We start from the raw sequence: 22,436 nt of genomic DNA on the forward strand, positions 1-22,436 counted from the left end.
TTTCTGTCCATCTCTCTATCTTTCTATTTATCTTTCTATCTCTCCACTCTTCCCTTTTTTTTCTATCCCTCTCTCTTTCTCTGTCCTCCCCTCTATCTGCCCCTCTTATCGATCTCTCTATCCACCCCTCTATCTACCTCTATCCACCCCTCTATCTATCTCTCTATCTGCCACTCTATCTCTCTGTCCAAACTTTCCTCCCGCCATCCATCCTACTGGGCATCTCCTCCCCGCCCTCCTCCTCCCTCTTAGAGGTGGCTTTGCCTTTCCTCTACCTCTTTGCCCTCTTCCTCCTCGCTTACCCTTTTGTGGGAGAAGGAGGGGGGGAAGGGGTCTGCTTTCTGCCCTTCACCCTCATTTCCAACCCCTCCATTCCCTCCCCTCTTGGGGCGTAGGGGGGGGTTTTCCCCCCTCCTCATCTTCATTCCCCCTCCTTCATCTCCTTAACCTGAAGAGGAGGTGGAGGCTGGGGGGGAGGGGGGAGCCTGAGAGAAGGGGGAGCGAGCGGAGGAGGAGGGTGGAGTTGGGGGGGGTCAGATACCCCAAGGCAGCCGAAAGCCTGGGGAGGGGCTGCGGAAGGGGGAAGAAGGTGGAGGTGTCCTGTTTTTTTTTGAGCCATGCCTAGCTCCGAGCTACTGATGGAGCGGAACGGAAGCGTGGAACTGGGGCGAAGCGGGACACTGGACGTGGAGATGGAGATGGAGATGGGTCTGGGCGTGGGCCGCATCTTGGAGGAGGAGCAGCGGGCGTTGCAGATCGCCCTGGACCAGTTGTCCATGCTGGGGTTGGGCGAGGAGCAGGAGGGCGGGGAGATGCTGGAGGAGGCGGAGGAGGACCAGGAGAACGCCAACAACAACAACAACACGGGCGGCCACCACCACCACCACCCGCCGCCCGGCCACCTGCACCACCGCAACACCTACCTGGCCGCCCTCTACGAGGGTGGCGAGGCCAAGAAGAAAAGCTCCAACACCACCGAGTGCGTCCCGGTGCCCAGCTCGGAGCACGTGGCCGAGATCGTGGGCAGGCAAGGTAAGCCGGCGCCCCCCTCGCGGTGCTCTCGGCTGCGCGGTGCTCGTGGACGCAGGCGTTCCCCCCCCTGCCTGTCCTGGACATGTACCCCGGGGGGGTGCAGGGGTTCGTCGCTGCGAAGGCGTCCCCTTGCGACCTGGGCCACGCCAACTTGGGTCTTCTCGACCTACTTAGAATGGGGTCTTTTTGAAATAACTTTTTAAAAAGAAAATCTCACCCCGTGGGGTGGGTGGCACGGTGGCACAGTGGTTAGCACTGCTGCCTCACAGCGCCAGGGACCTGGGTTCAATTCCCGGCTCAGGTCACTGTCTGATTCGATTTATTATTATCACGTATTGGGACACAGTGAAAAGTATTGTTTCTTGCGTGCTATACAGACAAAGCATACCGTTCATAGAGTACATAGATTTGATTTATTATTGTCACATGTATTGGGACACAGGGAAAAGTATTGTTTCTTGCGCGCTATACAAAGCATACCGTTCATAGAGTACATCGGGGAGCTGGAAAGGAGAGAGTGCAGAATGAAATGTTACAGTCATAGCTAGGGTGTAGAGAAAGATCAACTTAATGCGAGGTAGGTCCATCCAAAAGTCTGACAGCAGCAGGGAAGAAGCTGTTCTTGAGTCGGTTGGTCCGTGACCTCAGACTTTTGTATCTTTTTCTCGAAGGAAGAAGGTGGAAGAGAGAATGTCCGGGGTGCGTGGGGGTCCTTGATTATGCTGGCTGCTTTTCCCCGAGGCAGCGGGAAGTGTAGACAGAGTCAGTGGATGGGAGGTGTCGGGTCTGGAGGAGGTTACAGAGATTGGGAGGGGTGTAGGGGCTGGAGGAGGTTACAGAGATAGGGGGCTGAAGGGGCTGGAGGAGGTTACGGAGATTGGTAGAGGGTGCAGGGGCTGGAAAAGATTTCAGAGATAGGGAGGGGGTGAAGGGGGCTGGAGAAGGTTACAGAGATAGGGAGGGGCTGTCGGGACTGGAGGAGGTTACAGAGATAGGTAGGGGCTGGAGGAGGTTACAGATATAGGGAGGGGGTCTCACAGCGCCAGGGACCCGGCTTCGATTCCCGGCTCGGGTCACTGTCTGTGTGGAGTCCGCACGTTCTCCCCGTGTCTGCGTGGGTTTCCTCCGGTTTCCTCCCAGAGTCTGAAAGACATGCTGGTTAGGGTGGATTGGCCGTGCTAAATTCTCCCTCAGTGTAACCCGAACGGAGTGTGGCGACTGGAGGGTTTTCACAGTAACTTCACTGCAGTGTTAATGTAAGCCGACTCCTGACACTAATATATAACCTGAACTAAAACTAAACACATGCAGCCCCGTGGAACATCACAGCATACGATGTGACCCTTCAGCCCCCTGTGCCAATGCCAGCCCCTTGGCGATGAAGGTTGGCATGCCCACCCGTGGCGAACCTGGCAGATCCGCCTCCAACCCCTGAGAGAGTCAACCTATCCCCAAGGAGCCATCGTCAGGATGGTATATGGGTCAGAGGCTTGGGGAATGGACAAGAGCAGCCCACAAACCTTAACAGTGTGCGCATGCGCGCGAGCCCTCTCTGGTTTGTGTGTGCGCGCAAGCGCGTCTCTGGTTTGTGTGCGCGCGCAAGCGCGTCTCTGGTTTGTGTGCGCGCGCAAGCGCGTCTCTGGTTTGTGTGCGCGCGCAAGCGCGTCTCTGGTTTGTGTGTGCGCGCAAGCGCATCTCTGGTTTGTGTGTGCACAAACGCATCTCTGGTTTGTGTGTGTGTGCATGCGCGCAAGCGCATCTCTGGTTTGTGTGTGTGTGCATGCGCGCAAGCGCATCTCTGGTTTGTGTGTGCACAAACGCATCTCTGGTTTGTGTGTGTGTGCATGCGCGCAAGCGCATCTCTGGTTTGTGTGTGCACAAACGCATCTCTGGTTTGTGTGTGTGCATGCACGCGTCTCTGGTTTGTGTGTGTGCGTGCACGCGTCTCTGGTTTGTGTGTGTGTGCGCGCAAGTGTGTCTCTGGTTTATGTGTGCACAAACGCATCTCTGGTTTGTGTGTGTGTGCACGCGTCTCTGGTTTGTGTGTGTGCGCGCAAGCGCGTGTCTGGTTTGTGTGTGCGCATGCGCGTCTCTGGTTTGTGTGCGCACGCGCAAGCACGTCTCTGGTTTGTGTGCGTGCACGCGCGTCTCTGGTTTGTGTGTGTGAGCGCAAGCGCGTGTCTGGTTTGTGTGTGCGCATGCGCGTCTCTGGTTTGTGTGCGCACGCGCAAGCACGTCTCTGGTTTGTGTGCGTGCACGCGCGTCTCTGGTTTGTGTGTGCGCACGCGCGTCTCTGGTTTGTGTGCGTGCGTGCAAGCGCATCTCTGGCTTGTGTGTGCATGCGTGCAAGCGCGTCTCTGGTTTGTGTGTGCATGCGCGCAAGCGCTTCTCTGGTTTGTGTGTGCATGTGTGCAAGCGCATCTCTGGTTTGTGTGTGCATGCGCACAAGCGCATCTCCGGTTTGTGTGTGCATGTGCGCAAGCGCATCTCTGGTTTGTGTGTGCATGCGCACAAGCGCATCTCCGGTTTGTGTGTGCATGCGCGCAAGCGCATCTCTGGTTTGTGTGTGCAGGCGCGCAAGCGCATCTCTGGTTTGTGTGTGCAGGCGCGCAAGCGCATCTCTGGTTTGTGTGTGCATGCGCACAAGCACATCTCCGGTTTGTGTGTGCATGCGCGCAAGCGCATCTCTGGTTTGTGTGTGCAGGCGCGCAAGCGCATCTCTGGTTTGTGTGTGCATGCACGCAAGCGCATCTCTGGTTTGTGTGTGCATGCGCGCAAGCGCATCTCTGGTTTGTGTGTGCATGCGCGCAAGCGCATCTCTGGTTTGTGTGTGCATGCGCACAAGCGCATCTCTGGTTTGTGTGTGCATGCATGCAAGCGCATCTCTGGTTTGTGTGTGCATGCGCGCAAGCGCATCTCTGGTTTGTGTGTGCACAAGCGCATCTCTGGTGTGTGTGTGCATGCACGCGTCTCTGGTGTGTGTGTGTGCGTGCACGCGTCTCTGGTTTGTGTGTGCGTGCGTGCACACGTCTCTGGTTTGTGTGTGCATGCGTGCAAGCGCATCTCTGGTTTGTGTGTGCATGCGTGCAAGCGCATCTCTGGTTTGTGTGCATGCGCGCAAGCGCATCCCTGGTTTGTGTGTGCATGCGTGCAAGCGCATCTCTGGTTTGTGTGCATGCGCGCAAGCGCATCTCTGGTTTGTGCGTGCACAAGCGCATCTCTGGTTTGTGTGTGTGCATGCACGCGTCTCTGGTTTGTGTGTGTGTGCGCGCAAGTGTGTCTCTGGTTTATGTGTGCACAAACGCGTCTCTGGTTTGTGAGTGTGTGTGCACACTCTCTGGTTTGTGTGTGTGTGCGCACAAGTGTGTCTCTGGTTTGTGTGCGCACAAGTGTGTCTCTGGTTTGTGTGCGCACAAACGCGTCTCTGGTTTGTGTGTGCACAAACGCGTCTCTGGTTTGTGTGTGCACAAACGCGTCTCTGGTTTGTGTGTGCACAAACGCGTCTCTGGTTTGTGTGTGCACAAACGCGTCTCTGGTTTGTGTGTGCACAAACGCGTCTCTGGTTTGTGTGTGCACAAACGCGTCTCTGGTTTGTGTGTGCACAAACGCGTCTCTGGTTTGTGTGTGCACAAACGCGTCTCTGGTTTGTGTGTGCACAAACGCGTCTCTGGTTTGTGTGTGCACAAACGCGTCTCTGGTTTGTGTGTGCACAAACGCGTCTCTGGTTTGTGTGTGCACAAACGCGTCTCTGGTTTGTGTGTGCACAAACGCGTCTCTGGTTTGTGTGTGCACAAACGCGTCTCTGGTTTGTGTGTGCACAAACGCGTCTCTGGTTTGTGTGTGCACAAACGCGTCTCTGGTTTGTGTGTGCACAAACGCGTCTCTGGTTTGTGTGTGCACAAACGCGTCTCTGGTTTGTGTGTGCACAAACGCGTCTCTGGTTTGTGTGTGCACAAACGCGTCTCTGGTTTGTGTGTGCACAAACGCGTCTCTGGTTTGTGTGTGCACAAACGCGTCTCTGGTTTGTGTGTGCACAAACGCGTCTCTGGTTTGTGTGTGCACAAACGCGTCTCTGGTTTGTGTGTGCACAAACGCGTCTCTGGTTTGTGTGTGCACAAACGCGTCTCTGGTTTGTGTGTGCACAAACGCGTCTCTGGTTTGTGTGTGCACAAACGCGTCTCTGGTTTGTGTGTGCACAAACGCGTCTCTGGTTTGTGTGTGCACAAACGCGTCTCTGGTTTGTGTGTGCACAAACGCGTCTCTGGTTTGTGTGTGCACAAACGCGTCTCTGGTTTGTGTGTGCACAAACGCGTCTCTGGTTTGTGTGTGCACAAACGCGTCTCTGGTTTGTGTGTGCACAAACGCGTCTCTGGTTTGTGTGTGCACAAACGCGTCTCTGGTTTGTGTGTGCACAAACGCGTCTCTGGTTTGTGTGTGCACAAACGCGTCTCTGGTTTGTGTGTGCACAAACGCGTCTCTGGTTTGTGTGTGCACAAACGCGTCTCTGGTTTGTGTGTGCACAAACGCGTCTCTGGTTTGTGTGTGCACAAACGCGTCTCTGGTTTGTGTGTGCACAAACGCGTCTCTGGTTTGTGAGTGTGTGTGCACACGTCTCTGGTTTGTGTGTGTGTGCGCACAAGCGCGTCTCTGGTTTGTGTGCGCACATGCGCGTCTCTGGTTTGTGTGCGCACATGCGCGTCTCTGGTTTGTGTGCGCACATGCGCGTCTCTGGTTTGTGTGCGCACATGCGCGTCTCTGGTTTGTGTGCGCACATGCGCGTCTCTGGTTTGTGTGCGCACATGCGCGTCTCTGGTTTGTGTGCGCACATGCGCGTCTCTGGTTTGTGTGCGCACATGCGCGTCTCTGGTTTGTGTGCGCACAAGCGCGTCTCTGGTTTGTGTGCGCACAAACGCGTCTCTGGTTTGTGTGCGCACAAACGCGTCTCTGGTTTGTGTGCGCACAAACGCGTCTCTGGTTTGTGTGCGCACAAACGCGTCTCTGGTTTGTGTGCGCACAAACGCGTCTCTGGTTTGTGTGCGCACAAACGCGTCTCTGGTTTGTGTGCGCACAAACGCGTCTCTGGTTTGTGTGCGCACAAACGCGTCTCTGGTTTGTGTGCGCACAAACGCGTCTCTGGTTTGTGTGCGCACAAACGCGTCTCTGGTTTGTGTGCGCACAAACGCGTCTCTGGTTTGTGTGCGCACAAACGCGTCTCTGGTTTGTGTGCGCACAAACGCGTCTCTGGTTTGTGTGCGCACAAACGCGTCTCTGGTTTGTGTGCGCACAAACGCGTCTCTGGTTTGTGTGTGCACAAACGCGTCTCTGGTTTGTGTGTGCACAAACGCGTCTCTGGTTTGTGTGTGTGCGCGCAAGCACGTCTCTGGTTTGTGTGTGTGCGCGCAAGCACGTCTCTGGTTTGTGTGTGTGTGCGCGCGCAACACGTCTCTGGTTTGTGTGTGTGTGTGGGTACAATTGCAAAGTTTGTGGATGGGAACATAAGAACTAGGAGCAGGAGTCGGCCATTCGGCCCCTTGAGCCTGCTCCGCCATTCAATACGATCATGGCTGATCTTTTTGTGGGCTCAGCTCCACTTACCCGCCCGCTCACCATAACCCTTAATTCCTTTACTGCTCAAAACTCTATATCTATCCTTGCCTTAAAAATATTCAACGAGGGTGGCTCAGTGGTTGGCACTGCTGCCTCACGGCGCCAGGGACCCGGGTTCGATTCTGGCCTTGGGTGACTGTGTGGAGTTTGCTCATTCTCCCCGTGTCTGCGTGGGTTTCCCCCGGGTGCTCCGGTTTCCTCCCACATTCCAAAGATGTGCAGGTTAGGTGGATTGGCCATGCTAAATTGCCCCTTAGTGTCCAATGATGTGCAGGTTAGGTGGATTGGCCATGCTAAATTGCCCCTTAGTGTCCAAAGATGTGCAGGTTAGGTGGATTGGCCATGCTGAATTGCCCCTTAGTGCCCAAAGATGTGCAGGTTAGGTGGATTGGCCATGCTAAATTGCCCCTTAGTGTCCAATGATGTGCAGGTTAGGTGGATTGGCCATGCTAAATTGACCCTTAGTGTCCAATGATGTGCAGGTTAGGTGGATTAGCCATCCTCATCTCTCTCTCTCTCTCAGAAGAACATAAGAACTAGGAGCAGGAGTGGGCCATCTGGCCCCTCGAGCCTGCTCCGCCATTCAATAAGATCATGGCTGATCTTTTTGTGGACTCAGCTCCACTTACCCGCCCGCTCCCCTTAATTCCTTTACTGTTCAAAAATCTATCTATCCTTGCCTTAAAAACATTCAGTGAGGGAGCCTCAACTGGGCAGGGAATCCCACAGATTCACAACCCTTTGTGTGAAGAAAGTTCCTCCTCAACTCAGTCCCAAATCTGCTCCCCCTTATTTTGAGGCCATGCCCCCTAGTTCTAGTTTCACCCGCCAGTGGAAACAACCTCCCTGCTTCTATCTTATCTATTCCCTTCATAATCTTATATGTTTGAAATATTGTGAACTGAGAGGAGGACAGTGCGGAACTTAAGAAGGATAGAGTCATAGAGGTTTACAGCATGGAAACAGGCCCTTCGGCCCAACTGGTCCATGCCGCCCTTTTTTGTTTAAAACCCCTAAGCTAATCCCAATTGCCTGCATTTGGCCCATATCCCTCTATACCCATCGTACCCATGTAACTATCTAAATGCTTTTTAAAAGATAAAATTGTACCCGCCTCTACTACTACCTCTGGCACCTTGTTCCAGACACTCTGCCCTCTGTGTGAAAAAATTGCCCCTCTGGACACTTTTGTAGCTCTCCCCTCTCGCCTTAAACCTACACCCTCTAGTTTTAGACTCCCCTACCTTTGGGAAAAGATATTGATTATCTACCTTGTCTATGCCCCTCATTATTTTATAGACCTCTATAAGGTCACCCCTCAGCCTCCTACGCTCCAGAGAAAAAAGTCCCAGTCTATCCAGCCTCTCCTTATAACTCAATCCATCAAGTCCCGGCAACATCCTAATAAATCTTTTCTGCACTCTTTCTAGTTTAATAATATCCTTTCTATAATAGGGTGACCAGCACTGTACACAGTATTCCAAGTGTGGCCTTACCAATGTCTTGTACAACTTCAACAAGACGTCCCAACTCCTGTATTCAATGTTCTGACCGATGAAACCAAGCTTGCCGAATGCCTTCTTCACCACTCTGTCCACCTGTGACTCCACTTTCAAGGAGCTATGAACCTGTACCCCTCGATCTCTTTGTTCTGTAATTCTCCCCAACGCCCTACCATTAACTGAGTAAATCCTGCCCTGGTTCAATCGACCAAAATGTATCACCTCGCATTTATCTAAATTATCTAATTCGTCAGCCCACTGGCCCAATTGATCAAGATCCCGTTGCAATTGGAGATAACCTTCTTCACTGTCCACTATGCCACCAATCTTGATGGAATGGGCAGAGAGGGGGCAGATGAACTGTGAGGTGATGTATTTTGGCAGGAAGAACATGGGGACAATTTAAAATAAGGGGTACAACTCTAAAAGGGGTGCAGGAGCAGAGGGAGCTGGGTGTACATGTGTATAAATCACTTAATGTGGCAGGACAGGTAGAGAGAGCAGTGAATAAAGTATATTGTAGCCTGAGCTTTATTCATAGGGGCACAGAGTACAAGAGCGAGGAAGTTACACTGAACTTATACAAGACACTAGTTAGACCTCAGCTAGAATATTGTGTACAGTTCTGGGCGCCACACTATAGGAAGGATGTGAACGCATTGGAGAGAGAGAGAGAGCACGGAAAAGATCGATGGGAACAGTTCCAGGGATGAGGGGACTTCAGTGACGAGGATCGATGGGAGAAGTTGGGACTGTTCTCCCCGGGGAAGAGAAGGTTGAGAGGACATTTGATCGAGTGGTTCAAAATCACGAGGGAGTCCGGAACAGAGTGGAGAGGGAGAGACTGTGCTCCCATTGGCGGAGAGAGGGAGAGACTGTGCTCCCATTGGCGGAGAGAGGGAGAGACTGTGCTCCCATTGGCGGAGAGAGGGAGAGACTGCGCTCCCATTGGCGGAGAGAGAGAGAGGCTGCGCTCCCATTGGCGGAGAGAGGGAGAGACTGCACTCCCATTGGCGGAGAGAGGGAGAGACTGCGTTCCCATTGGCGGAGAGAGGGAGAGATTGCGTTCCCATTGGCGGAGAGAGGGAGAGACTGCGTTCCCATTGGCGGAGAGAGGGAGAGACTGCGTTCCCATTGGCGGAGAGAGGGAGAGACTGCGTTCCCATTGGCGGAGAGAGGGAGAGACTGCGTTCCCATTGGCGGAGAGAGGGAGAGACTGCGTTCCCATTGGCGGAGAGAGGGAGAGACTGCGTTCCCATTGGTGGAGAGAGGGAGAGACCGCGTCCCCATTGGCGGAGAGAGGGAGAGACCGTGCTCCCATTGGCGGAGAGACGGAGAGACCGTGCTCCCATTGGCGGAGAGAGGGAGAGACCGTGCTCCCATTAGCGGAGAGAGGGAGAGACTGTGCTCCCATTGGCGGAGAGAGGGAGAGGCTGCGCTCCCATTGGCGGAGAGAGGGAGAGGCTGCGCTCCCATTGGCGGAGAGAGGGAGAGACTGTGCTCCCATTGGCGGAGAGAGGGAGAGACTGTGCTCCCATTGGCGGAGAGAGGGAGAGACTGTGCTCCCATTGGCGGAGAGAGGGAGAGACTGTGCTCCCATTGGCGGAGAGAGGGAGAGACTGTGCTCCCATTGGCGGAGAGAGGGAGAGACTGCGCTCCCATTGGCGGAGAGAGGGAGAGACTGCGTTCCCATTGGCGGAGAGAGGGAGAGACTGCGCTCTCATTGGCGGAGAGAGGGAGAGACTGTGCTCCCATTGGCGGAGAGAGGGAGAGACTGCGCTCCCATTGGCGGAGAGAGGGAGAGACTGCGCTCCCATTGGCGGAGAGAGGGAGAGACTGCGCTCCCATTGGCGGAGAGAGGGAGAGACTGCGCTCCCATTGGCGGAGAGAGGGAGAGACTGCGCTCCCATTGGCGGAGAGAGGGAGAGACTGCGCTCCCATTGGCGGAGAGAGGGAGAGACTGTGCTCCCATTGGCGGAGAGAGGGAGAGACTGTGCTCCCATTGGCGGAGAGAGGGAGAGACTGTGCTCCCATTGGCGGAGAGAGGGAGAGACTGTGCTCCCATTGGCGGAGAGAGGGAGAGACTGTGCTCCCATTGGCGGAGAGAGGGAGAGACTGTGCTCCCATTGGCGGAGAGAGGGAGAGGCTGTGCTCCCATTGGCGGAGAGAGGGAGAGACTGTGCTCCCATTGGCGGAGAGAGGGAGAGACTGTGCTCCCATTGGCGGAGAGGGGGAGAGACTGCGTTCCCATTGGCGGAGAGAGGGAGAGACTGTGCTCCCATTGGCGGAGAGGGGGAGAGACTGCGTTCCCATTGGCGGAGAGAGGGAGAGACTGCATTCCCATTGGATTGAGACCCGGGGGTGTTGGGGGACAGAGATTTAAGGGGATTGGTGTAAGAAGCGATGGAGACACGAGGGGAAACTTTTTCACACAGCGAGTGGTTCGGGTCTGGAAGGCGCTGTCCGTGAGCGCGGTGGAGGCAGGGTCAGTCGAGGCTTTGGAAAGGGAATGGGATCGTTATTTGAAGTGTGTGGGGTACGGGGAGGTTAGGGGAGGGAGAAGCATGAGGACTGAGGCGAGGAGAAATTTCTTCACCCAGAGGGTGGTGAATGTGTGGAATTCACTCCCACAGAAAGTAGTTGAGGCCAAAATGATGTGTGGTTTCAGGAAGAAATTAGATATCGCTCTTGGGGCAAAAGATCCAGATTCGATTCCCGGCCTCAAATCACTGTCTGTGCGGAGTTGGCACGTTCTCCCCGTGTCTGCGTGGGTTTCCTCCGGGTGCTCCGGTTTCCTCCCACAGTCTGAAAGATGTGCGGATTAGGTGGATTGGCTATGGTAAATTGTCCCTTCGTGTCAAAAGATGTGCAGGTGAGGTGGATTGGCCGTGCTAAATTGCCCCTTAGTGTCAGGGGGATTAGCAGGGTAAATGTCTGGGGTTATGGGGATAGGGCCTGGGTGGGACTGTGGTTGGTGCAGACCCGATGGGTTGAATGGCCTCCTTCTGCACGGTAGGGATTGTATGAGAAACTTCAATTGGGAGGATAGATTGGAGAGGTTGGGAATGTTCTCCATGGAGAGGGGAAGGCTAAGAGGAGATTTGATCGAGATGTTCAGAATCCTGAGGGGAGCTGGACAGAGTAGAGAGGGAGAGAAACTGTTCCCACTTGTAAAAGGATCGAGACCGAGAGACGGACACAAAAGCAAATGTGATGTGAGGAAAAAACTTCCTCACACAGCGAGCGGTTGGGATCTGGAATGTTCCGCCTGGGAGTGTGGTGGGGTCGGGTTCAATCGAGGCATTTGAGAGGGTATCAGATGATTATTTGAATAGAATCAATGTGCAGCGGGTATGGGGAAAAAAGCAGGGGAAATGGGCACTGAGTCGCGATGCTGGCTTGGAGAGCCAGAGCAGACAGGATGGGCCGAACGGCCTCTCACACCATAATGATTCTCAGTTTCTCCCTCTCTCCGCCAATGGAAACGCAGTCTCTCCCTCTCTCCGCCAATGGGAGCGCAGTCTCTCCCTCTCTCCGCCAATGGGAGCGCAGTCTCTCCCTCTCTCCGCCAATGGGAGCGCAGTCTCTCCCTCTCTCCGCCAATGGGAACGCAGTCTCTCCCTCTCTCCGCCAATGGGAACGCAGTCTCTCCCTCTCTCCGCCAATGGGAACGCAGTCTCTCCCTCTCTCTGCCAATGGGAACACAGTTTCTCCCTCTCTCCACCAATGGGAATGCAGTCTCTCCCTCTCTCTGCCAATGGGAGCACAGTCTCTACCTCTCCACTCTGTTCCGGACTCCCTTGTGATTTTGAACCACTCGATCAAATCTCCTCTCAACCTTCTCTTCCCCGGGGAGAACAGTCCCAACTTCTCCCATCGATTCTCGTCACTGAAGTTCCCTCAACCCTGGAACTGTTCCCTCAATCTTTTCCACTCCCTCACCAACCTTTACAGATGCCCCATAGAAAGCATTCTTTCCGCATGTATCACAGCTTGGTATGGGCTTCTGCTCTACCCAAGACCGCAAGAAACTACAAAGGGTTGTGAATGTAGCCCAATCCATCAGGCAAACCAGCCTCCCATCCATTGACTCTGTCTACACTTCCCGCTGCCTCGGGAAAAGCAGCCAGCATAATCAAGGACCCCACGCACCCCGGACATTCTCTCTTCCACCTTCTTCCGTCGGGAAAAAGGTACAAAAGTCTGAGGTCACGCACCAACTGACTCAAGAACAGCTTCTTCCCTGCTGCTGTCAGACTTTTGAATGGACCTACCTCGCATTAAGTTGATCTTTCTCTACACCCTAGCTATGACTGTAACACTACATTCTGCACCCTCTCCTTTCCTTCTCTGTGAACGGTATGCTTTGTATAGCGCGCAAGAAACAATACTTTTCACTGTATCCCAATACATGTGACAATAATAAATCAAATCTATGTACTCAATGAACGGTATGCTTTGTCTGTATAGCGCACAAGAAACAATACTTTTCTCTATCCCAATACATGTGACAATAATAAATCAAATCTATGTACTCTATGAACGGTATGCTTTGTCTGTATAGCGCACAAGAAACAATACTTTTCTCTGTATCCCAATACATGTGACAATAATAAATCCAATCTCAATCCTTCCTAAAAAGCAGCGCCCAGAACAGAACACAATACTCTAAAAGTTTATTTATTAGTGTCAAAGAACAATACAGCACAGGAACAGGCCCTTCGGCCCTCCAAGCCCGCACCACTCCCTGGTCCAAACTAGACCAAACGTTCCCAGTGTGTCCCCCTCCACCACCTTGCCCGGCAGCGCATTCCAGGCCCCCACCACCCTCTGTGTAAAATACGTCCTTCTGATATCCGTGTTAAACCCCCCCCCGCCCCCCTTGAACCTATGACCCCTCGTGAACGTCACCACCGACCTGGGAAAAAGCTTCCCACCGTTCACCCTATCTATGCCTTTCATAATTTTATACACCTCTATTAGGTCACCCCTCATCCTCCGTCTTTCCAGTGAGAACAACCCCAGTTTACCCAATCTCTCCTCATAACTAAGCCCTTCCATACCAGGCAACATCCTGGTAAACCTCCTCTGTACTCTCTCTAAAGCCTCCACATCCTTCTGGTAGTGTGGCGACCAGAACTGGGCGCAGTATTCCAAATGCGGCCGAACCAACGTTCTATACATCTGCAACATCAGACCCCAACTTTTATACTCTATGCCCCGTCCTATAAAGGCAAGCATGCCATATGCCTTATTCACTCCCTTCTCCACCTGTGCCGTCACCTTCAAGGATCTGTGGACTTGCACACCCAGGTCCCTCTGCGTATCTACACCCTTTATGGTTCTGCCATTTATCGTATAGCTCCCCCCTACGTTAGTTCTACCAAAATGCATCACTTCGCATTTATCTGGATTGAACTCCATCTGCCATTTCTTTGCCCAAATTTCCAGCCTATCTATATCCTTCTGAAGCTTCTGACAATGTTCCTCACTATCTGCAAGTCCAGCCATTTTCGTGTCGTCCGCAAACTTACTGATCACCCCAGTTACACCTTCTTCCAGATCGTTTATATAAATCACAAACAGCAGAGGTCCCAATACAGAGCCCTGCGGAACACCACTCGTCACAGGCCTCCAGCCGGAAAAAGACCCTTCCACTACCACCCTCTGTCTTCTGTGACCAAGCCAGTTCTCCACCCATCTAGCCACCTCCCCCTTTATCCCATGAGATCCAACCTTTTGCACCAACCTACCATGAGGGACTTTGTCAAACGCTTTACTAAAGTCCATATAGACGACATCCACGGCCCTTCCCTCGTCAACCATTCTAGTCACTTCTTCAAAAAACTCCACCAGGTTAGTGAGGCATGACCTCCCTCTCACAAAACCATGCTGACTATCGTTAATGAGTGTATTCCTTTCTAAATGCGCATACATCCTATCTCTAAGAATTCTCTCCAACAACTTCCCTACCACGGACGTCAAGCTCACCAGCCTATAATTACCCGGGTTATCCTTCCTACCCTTCTTAAATAACGGGACCACATTAGCTATCCTCCAATCCTCTGGGACCTCACCTGTGTCCAGTGACGAGACAAAGATTTGCGTCAGAGGCCCCGCGATTTCATCTCTCGTCTCCCTGAGCAGCCTTGGATAGATTCCATCAGGCCCTGGGGATTTGTCAGTCTTTATATTCCCTAAAAAACCTAACACTTCCTCCCTTGTAATGGAGATTTTCTCTAAAGCGTCAACACTCCCCTCCGAGACACTCCCAGTCAACACAAGCCTCTCCTTTGTGAATACCAACGCAAAGTATTCATTTAGGATCTCCCCTACTTCTTTGGGCTCTAAGCATAATTCCCCACTTTTGTCCCTGAGAGGTCCGATTTTTTTCCCTGACAACCCTTTTGTTCCTAACGTATGAATAAAATGCCTTGGGACTCTCCTTAATCCTGCCTGCCAAGGACATTTCGTGACCCCTTTTTGCCCTTCTAATTCCTCGTTTGAGTTCTTTCCTACTTTCTTTGTATTCCTCCAGAGCTCCCTCCGTTTTTAGCTGCCTGGACCTAACGTACGCCTCTTCTTTTTGACCAATCCCTCAATTTCCCTGGTTATCCACGGTTCTCGATTCCTACCCTTCCTATCCTTTTTTACAGGCACATGCCTATCCTGCAGCCCTAACAACTGTTCCTTAAAAGACTCCCACATGCCAGATGTGGATTTACCCTCAAACAGCCTCTCCCAATCAACAGCTGCCAATTTCTGCCTAATCCCACTAAAGTTAGCCTTCCCCCAATCCAACACCTTACCCTTGAGACACCACTCATCCTTTTCCATCACTATCTTAAAGCTAACAGAATTGTGGTCACTATTTGCCACATGTTCCCCTACCGAAACTTTGAAGACCTGACCGGGCTCATTCCCCAGTACTAGGTCCAGTATAGCCCCCGCTCTAGTCGGGCTATCTACATATTGTTCCAAAGAACCCTCCTGTACGCATTTTACAAATTCCTCCCCATTCAGACTCCCAGCCCTACGCGATTTCCAGTCTATACCAGGGAAATTGAAGTCTCCCACTACAACGACCCTATTTTTCCTGCACCTATCCATTATCTCCTGACATACCCGTTCTTCCACTTCCCTTGGGCTGTTGGGGGGGCCTGTAGTACACCCCCAACATAGTGACTGCGCCCTTCCTGTTTCTGAGCTCCACCCACAGTGACTCATCACACGACCCCTCTGAATTGTCCTCCCTCTGCACCGCTGTAATATGCTCTCTAACTAATACTGCTACTCCCCCACCTCTTTTGGCCCCTCCTCTGTCTCGCCTAAAACACTTGTACCCCAGAATATTCAGTTGCCAGGCCTGTCCCTCTTTCAACCAAGTCTCTGTCACCGCAACCACATCCAAATTCCTCGTGAGCATTAAGGCCCTAAGTTTGTCTGTCTTACCTGCTACGCTCCTTGCATCGAAGTAGATGCACTCCAGACCTCCAGGCCCAGTGAGGTCATCCTCCCCCAGAGTGCTCTTCTTCTTTGCCAGCCTTGTCCTGGCCCCAAGCTCGTCCCCAGCCTCTACACTTGTAGACATAATTTTTTGATCCCCACCCCCCCTGCCATACTAGTTTAAACCCCCCCGAACTGCACTAGCAAAACTCCCAGCCAGGATATTCGTGCCCTTCCAATTTAGTTGTGACCCATCCTTCTTGTACAGGTGCCCTCCTCTCTTGAAAACTTCCCAGTGATCCAGGAATATGAAGCCCTCCCTCCTGGACCAGTCCTTCAGCCAAGCGTTCAGTTGTACTATCTCCCTATTCCTAGCCTCACTGGCCCAAGGCATTGGGAGCAGCCCAGAGATGGCCACCCTGGAGTCCCTACTTTTTAGCCTATTTCCCAACTACCTGAATTGCTCTCGTAGGATCGTGTCGCGAGTAAGGCTGACATTAACACTGCAATAAAGTTAGTGTGAAAATCCTCCAGTCGCCACACTCCGGCGCCTGTTCGGGTTACACTGAGGGAGAATTTAGCACGGCCAATCCACCCTAACCAACATGTCTTTGGACTGTGGGAGAAAACCGGAGCACCCGGAGGAAACCCACGCAGATATGGGGAGAACGTGCAGACTCCACACAGACAGTGACCCGAGCCGGGAATCGAACCCGGGTCCCTGACGCTGTGAGGCAGCAGCGCTAACCCACCGTGTCACATGTCGCTGTGCCAACTTCTTTGATACAGGTTTAACAGAAGTTCCTTTGATTTGATTTATTATTGTCACATGTATTGGGATACATGCGTGCTATACAGACAAAGCATACCGTTCATAGAGAAGGAAAGGAGAGGGTGCAGAATGTTGCGTTACAGTCATAGCTAGGGTGTAGAGAAAGATCAACTTTAGGCGAGGTAGGTCCATTCTAAAGTCTGACAGCAGCAGGGAAGAAGCTGTTCTTGAGTCGGTCGGTACGTGACCTCAGACTTTTGTGTCGTTTTCCCGATGGAAGAAGGTGGAAGAGAGAATGTCCGGGGTGCGTGGGGGGTCCTTGATTACGCTGGCAGCTTTTCCCGAGTAAGAAGTCACACAACACCAGGTTAAAGTCCAACCGGTTTATTTGGTAGCAAATACCATAAGCTTTCGGAGCACTGCTCCTTCGTCAGATGGAGTGGATATCTGCTCTCAAACAGTGCGCAGAGACACAAAATCAAGTTACAGAATACTGATTAGAATGCGAATCTCTACAGCCAACCAGGTCTTAAAGGTACAGACAATGTGGGTGGAGGGAGCATTCAACACAGGTTAAAGAAATGTGTATTGTCTCCAGACAGAACAGCCAGTGAGATTCTGCAAGTCCAGGAGGCAAACTGTGGGGGTTGCTGATCATGTGACATAAATCCAACATCCCGGGATGGGAGGCTGGTTTGCGTGACGGACTGGGCTACATTCACACAACCCTTTGCAGATTCCTGCGGTTTTGGGCAGAGCAGGAGCCATTGGATGGGGGCTGGTTTGCGTTCCTGTGTTCGGGGTGGAGGTAGGGTTGCCGGGCTCTGTGTTTGGGGAGGTTCAAAGGGCCCGGTTGGCAGCACCTTAAGGGTTTTAATTTGCGGTCTTACCTCTGGTTGCAGGATGCAAGATCAAAGCACTGCGGGCAAAGACCAACACCTACATCAAGACGCCGGTGCGGGGGGAGGAGCCGGTCTTCGTGGTGACGGGCAGGCGGGAAGACGTGGCCATGGCGCGGAGGGAGATCATCTCGGCCGCCGAGCACTTCTCGCTGATCCGCGCCTCCCGCAACAAGGACGGGGCGGCCAACGGCACGGTGCCCATCCCGCCCAACCTGCCGGGCCAGACCACCATCCAGGTGCGGGTGCCCTACCGGGTGGTGGGGCTGGTGGTGGGGCCCAAGGGGGCCACCATCAAGCGCATCCAGCAGCAGACCCACACCTACATCGTGACGCCCAGCCGCGACAAGGAGCCGGTCTTCGAGGTGACCGGCATGCCCGCCAACGTGGACCGGGCCCGGGAGGAGATCGAGGCCCACATTGCCATGCGGACGGGCGGCCTGGTGGAACTGAACGACGAGAATGACTTCCACTGCAATGGCGTGGACGCAGCCTTCGGGGGGAGGCACCACAAGGCCTGGACCAAGCCGGGACTGCCCGCCGGCCGCAAGCCCCTCTCCAGCTTTCGCAGCAATGGCCTGGCCACCCCGGACTATTTCTACGGTAACGTCAAGCTGGCGGAGCACCACGCCCCCTTCGGCAACAGCGCCGGCTACAGTGAGGCCTACTTTGGCGCGGACGCCCGCGAGCTGCCTGGCATGGAGGCCCCCGCCCACCTCTGGACTCACCAGGACCTCTCCAACCCGCCGCTGGGGCCCTTGGCCTCGCCCGCCCAGCGCCGCTCCAGCAGCGCCGGGGGCCTGCCCCCCCTCCCCCACCTCTCGCCCACCCTGCCCGACACGGCTGGCGTCCTCCCGGCCCACTCCATTGCCCGGCGAGTGCACAGCGACCCGCTGCAGGTCCACCCGCGGGTGGGGGGGGGCGGCGGCGGCGGCGGCAACCCCCCGCCCAGCGGCGCGGGAGGCGGCAGCACCTCGCCGGCGGGGGGCGGGGGGGCCCCCGGCGGCCCCCCTCCCCGCCACCTCAGCAGCCGCGAGTGCCAGGTCTGCTTCGAGAGCGAGGTGACTGCCGCCCTGGTGCCCTGCGGGCACAATCTCTTCTGCATGGAGTGCGCCAACCGCATCTGCCAGCGCAACAACCCTCACTGTCCTGCCTGCCTCACCACGGTCACTCAAGCCATCCGGATATTCTCCTGATCCCTCCGCCGTTCCCCCATCCCCCCCTTTCCCGTTTTTACCCTCCGAACGCCCTTTGGCGCGTGAAATCCGGAACCGGGGAATCCAAATTGTAGTCGAGGGTTTTAGTCGGAACGAGCTCCCCGTCCCACCATAGATTCCCACCCCTTTTTTCCCCCCTCCGTCTCCTTGTGCGCCCCTGGGACTCTCTTCCTCACCCCCGCCCCCCAAAACCGAGAAGCACCCCCCCCCCTCCTCCCCTCACCACCCCTCCTCTATACCCCCAACAAGCCATTGCCGAGCCTGGTGCACTTGTCTCCTGTTCCTTGGCCCCTCTGGGAGCCAAGATCTGCCCGCCATTGACTTAACGGGATTCTCCCCCCCCCCGCCCCTTGCCCCGGTTGGGTAGCAGGCAAGAAGGTTTGCGCGTGCACGGGGTGCGGGGAGGGTTGGGTTTGAGCTTGTTACCCCGTTTTCTCCCCCCCCCCCCCCCACCTCCAAGGACTCTTTCCGTTGAGATCCCTGACTCTTGGGGGCGGTGTTTTTCGGGGAGAAAGGAGGGTAGGAGCCGGGACCTGCGTCTTATCGGTAGGAGGTGGAGAGCTGAGGTCCCGGGAGTTGGGACGAGGAAGTTGACCGAAGCCAGAGAGATGTAGGAGTTGTGGGGTGGGGGTGGGGGGGGGGGGGGAAGAGGCTATTGCCACCATTGGTTCAGGTAGGCCTTGGAACATCGCTCTCTCTCTCTCTCCCCGCCGGGTGGCGCCATTTTGACAGCCGAAGGCCTGTGTAGGCCCCAAAGCCTAACTCCGACAAGTTGGGAAGAGAATTCCGTTTGTGGGTTTTGTCGCCGTGTTAGATCGACCGCTCGGAACAGCTCGCCACTGTTGGGACGTCAAGGTTTCTCCCAGCGTGGAGGGGGAGGGACGCTGGGTGCTGTCGCCACGGAAGATTCCGGAACTCCGAAGAAGATTCCGGAACTCCGAACCACTCTTCCTTTGACTTCCCTTGTTTTGTATTATTGATGTCCAGACAGACAGAGTAATGGGATGTTGTGTCATATTGAAGTTTAATCTGATGGGACTAATAAGCTTGTGTTTAGACTGCTCACATTGTGTTGTTGTCTAATGCTGTTACTGCTGTGGGCCCGGCTGTTCGACTCCCAGCCATTCCCACCCTCCTCTCTTTTTACTCATCTCTACTTTTTTTTGTTCTTTCACACTCTCTCACTCCTCTCTCTTTCCCGTTCTCTCTCTTTCCCTCTCCAGTTCTCTCTCCCTCTCCCGTTTTCTCTCTCTGTCTCTCCTGTTCTTCCTCTCTATCTCTCCCTCCCATTCTCTCTCTCTCTCTCTGTCCCTCTCCCGTTCTCCATCTCTCTTTCTCCCTCTCTCTTCCTTCCTCTCCCGTTCTCCCTTTCTCTGTCTGTCTCTATCTCTCTCTCCCATTTGCCGTCTCTCTCTGTTTCTCCTGTTCTTCCACTCTCTGTCTCACCCTCCTTCCCGTTCTCTCTCTCTTTCTTTCTTTCTCTCTTTCTTTCTTTCTCTCAGTACCTCTCCTGTTCTCCCTCTCTCTCCCCCATTCTCCCCGTCTCCCTCTCTCTCATTCTCTCCGTCGCTCTCTCTCTCTCCCTCCCTCTACCGTTCTCTCTCCCCCATTCTCTCCGTCTCCCTCTCTCCCTCTCTCTCATTCTCTCCGTCTCCCCCCCTTCTCTCATTCTCTCCGTCTCTCTCTCCCTCTCCCATTCTCCCTCTCTCTCTCCCCCATTCTCTCCGTCTCCTCTCTCTCATTCTCTCCGTCTCTCTCTCCCATTCTCCCTCTCTCTCACCCTCTACCGTTCTCTCTCTCTCCCTCTACCGTTCTCTCTCTCTCCCTCTACCGTTCTCTCTCTCTCCCTCTACCGTTCTCTCTCTCTCCCTCTACCGTTCTCTCTCTCTCCCTCTACCGTTCTCTCTCTCTCCCTCTACCGTTCTCTCTCTCTCCCTCTACCGTTCTCTCTCTCTCCCTCTACCGTTCTCTCTCTCTCTCTCCCCGTTCTCTCTCTCTCCCCCGTTCTCTCTCTCTCCCCCGTTCTCTCTCTCTCCCCCGTTCTCTCTCTCTCCCCCGTTCTCTCTCTCTCCCCCGTTCTCTCTCTCTCCCCCGTTCTCTCTCTCTCCCCCGTTCTCTCTCTCTCCCCCGTTCTCTCTCTCTCCCCCGTTCTCTCTCTCTCCCCCGTTCTCTCTCTCTCCCTCTCTCTCATTCTCTCCCTCTCTCTCATTCTCTCCCTCTCTCTCATTCTCTCTCTCTCCCTCATTCCCACCATTCTCTCTCCATATCTGTTACAAATGTCCATTGACAGTGAAGGATCCACCCCTGGGTGGGGTTACGATAACATGATGACCGGTTAGTTTAGTGGCTGCTTGCATTGACCTTCCAACTGGGTCAAGGTTGCCCTTTGACCTTTGCCATACAGGAAGCAATGCAGGCTGGGTGAGGAGCAAGTGGGACCTGGGCTTGCAAGAAACCACGAAGGCTGGAGACTCTCGATGAATCTGCCTGCTCCCTGGCTGCCGTGAACAGAATATACAAAACTCCGTGTACATGTGTAAAAATGTGTCCTGATTTCCAGAGAATCCCTGCAGTGCAGAAGGAGACTATTTGGCCCATCGAGTCTGCACCGACTCTCCAAAAGAGCATCTTGCCCAGTCCCACCCCCCTGCCCTAGCCCCATAACCCATTTAGCATGGCCAATCCCCCTAACCTGCACATCTTTGGACTGTGGGAGGAAACCGGAGCACCCGGAGGAAACCCACGCAGACACGAGGAGAATGTGCAGACGCCACACAGACAGTGACCCGAGCCAGGAATCGAACCCGGGTCCCTGGCACCGTGAGGCAGCAGTGCTAACCCACTGTGCCACATGTCCCTCTAGGTACTAGAGCCAAAAATGGCTGCACGATGACACTGCCCCTGCAGCCAGGAGCGACACGGGCCTCCTTGTCCCATCTCCCATGATGCTGAAATCTGGCACTCTGCCATTTTGGGTGTGAATTTCGTGTTGCCTCGGTGACGGGTTGGGGCTGACTGGGGAGTGGCGCAGGGGTCAGTTCAGAACATAGCCCCGATGCTTACCCTCCTTTGGCTGCAGGGGTTTGTGGTACACATGGCCAGAGGCGTAAAATAGAAAGGAATTTCCTTTCCGAATCTGATTTTATTGCAAGTCTAACCCTGTGCGGTACCTGTCCTGGGAGTGTTTGATGGGGGACAGTGTAGAGGGAGCTTTACTCTGTATCTAACCCCATGCTGTACCTGTCCTGGGAGTGTTTGATGGGGGACAGTGTAGAGGGAGCTTTACTCTGTATCTAACCCCGTGCTGTACCTGTCCTGGGAGTGTTTGATGGGGACAGTGTAGAGGGAGCTTTACTCTGTATCTAACCCCGTGCTGTTCCTGTCCTGGGAATGTTTGATGGGGGACAGTGTAGAGGGAGCTTTACTCTGTATCTAACCCCGTGCTGTACCTGTCCTGGGAGTGTTAGATCCAGGACAGTGTAGAGGGAGCTTTACTCTGTATCTAACCCCGTGCTGTTCCTGTCCTGGGAATGTTTGATGGGGGACAGTGTAGAGGGAGCTTTACTCTGTATCTAACCCCGTGCGGTACCTGTCCTGGGAGTGTTTGATGGCGGACAGTGTAGAGGGAGCTTTACTCTGTATCTATCCCCGTGCTGTACCTGTCCTGGGAGTGTTTGATGGCGGACAGTGTAGAGGGAGCTTTACTCTGTATCTAACCCCGTGCGGTACCTGTCCTGGGAGTGTTTGATGGGGACAGTGTAGAGGGAGCTTTACTCTGTATCTAACCCCGTGCTGTACCTGTCCTGAGAGTGTTTGATGGGGACAGTGTAGAGGTAGCTTGACTCTGTATCTAACCCCGTGCTGTACCTGTCCTGGGAGTGTTTGATGGGGACAGTGCAGAGGGAGCTTTACTCTGTATCTAACCCCGTGCGGTACCTGTCCTGGGAATGTTTGATGGCGG

General features: G+C 54.2%; 1 protein-coding gene across 1 annotated transcript; it reads left to right on the top strand.

Annotated features, from left to right (window-relative positions):
* The first annotated feature begins 566 nt into the window (after positions 1-566).
* On the top strand, positions 567-19,563 carry LOC144490888 (RNA-binding protein MEX3B-like). The gene is made up of 2 exons (XM_078208572.1): positions 567-1,032; positions 17,262-19,563. Exons 1-2 carry the CDS (start codon positions 618-620, stop codon positions 18,452-18,454), a joined length of 1,608 nt encoding a protein of 535 aa, XP_078064698.1. The 5' UTR covers positions 567-617; the 3' UTR covers positions 18,455-19,563.
* The last annotated feature ends 2,873 nt before the right edge of the window (positions 19,564-22,436 follow it).

The sequence above is a fragment of the Mustelus asterias genome, unplaced genomic scaffold (genome assembly GCF_964213995.1).
Source record: "Mustelus asterias unplaced genomic scaffold, sMusAst1.hap1.1 HAP1_SCAFFOLD_3970, whole genome shotgun sequence".
Taxonomy (NCBI): domain Eukaryota; kingdom Metazoa; phylum Chordata; class Chondrichthyes; order Carcharhiniformes; family Triakidae; genus Mustelus; species Mustelus asterias.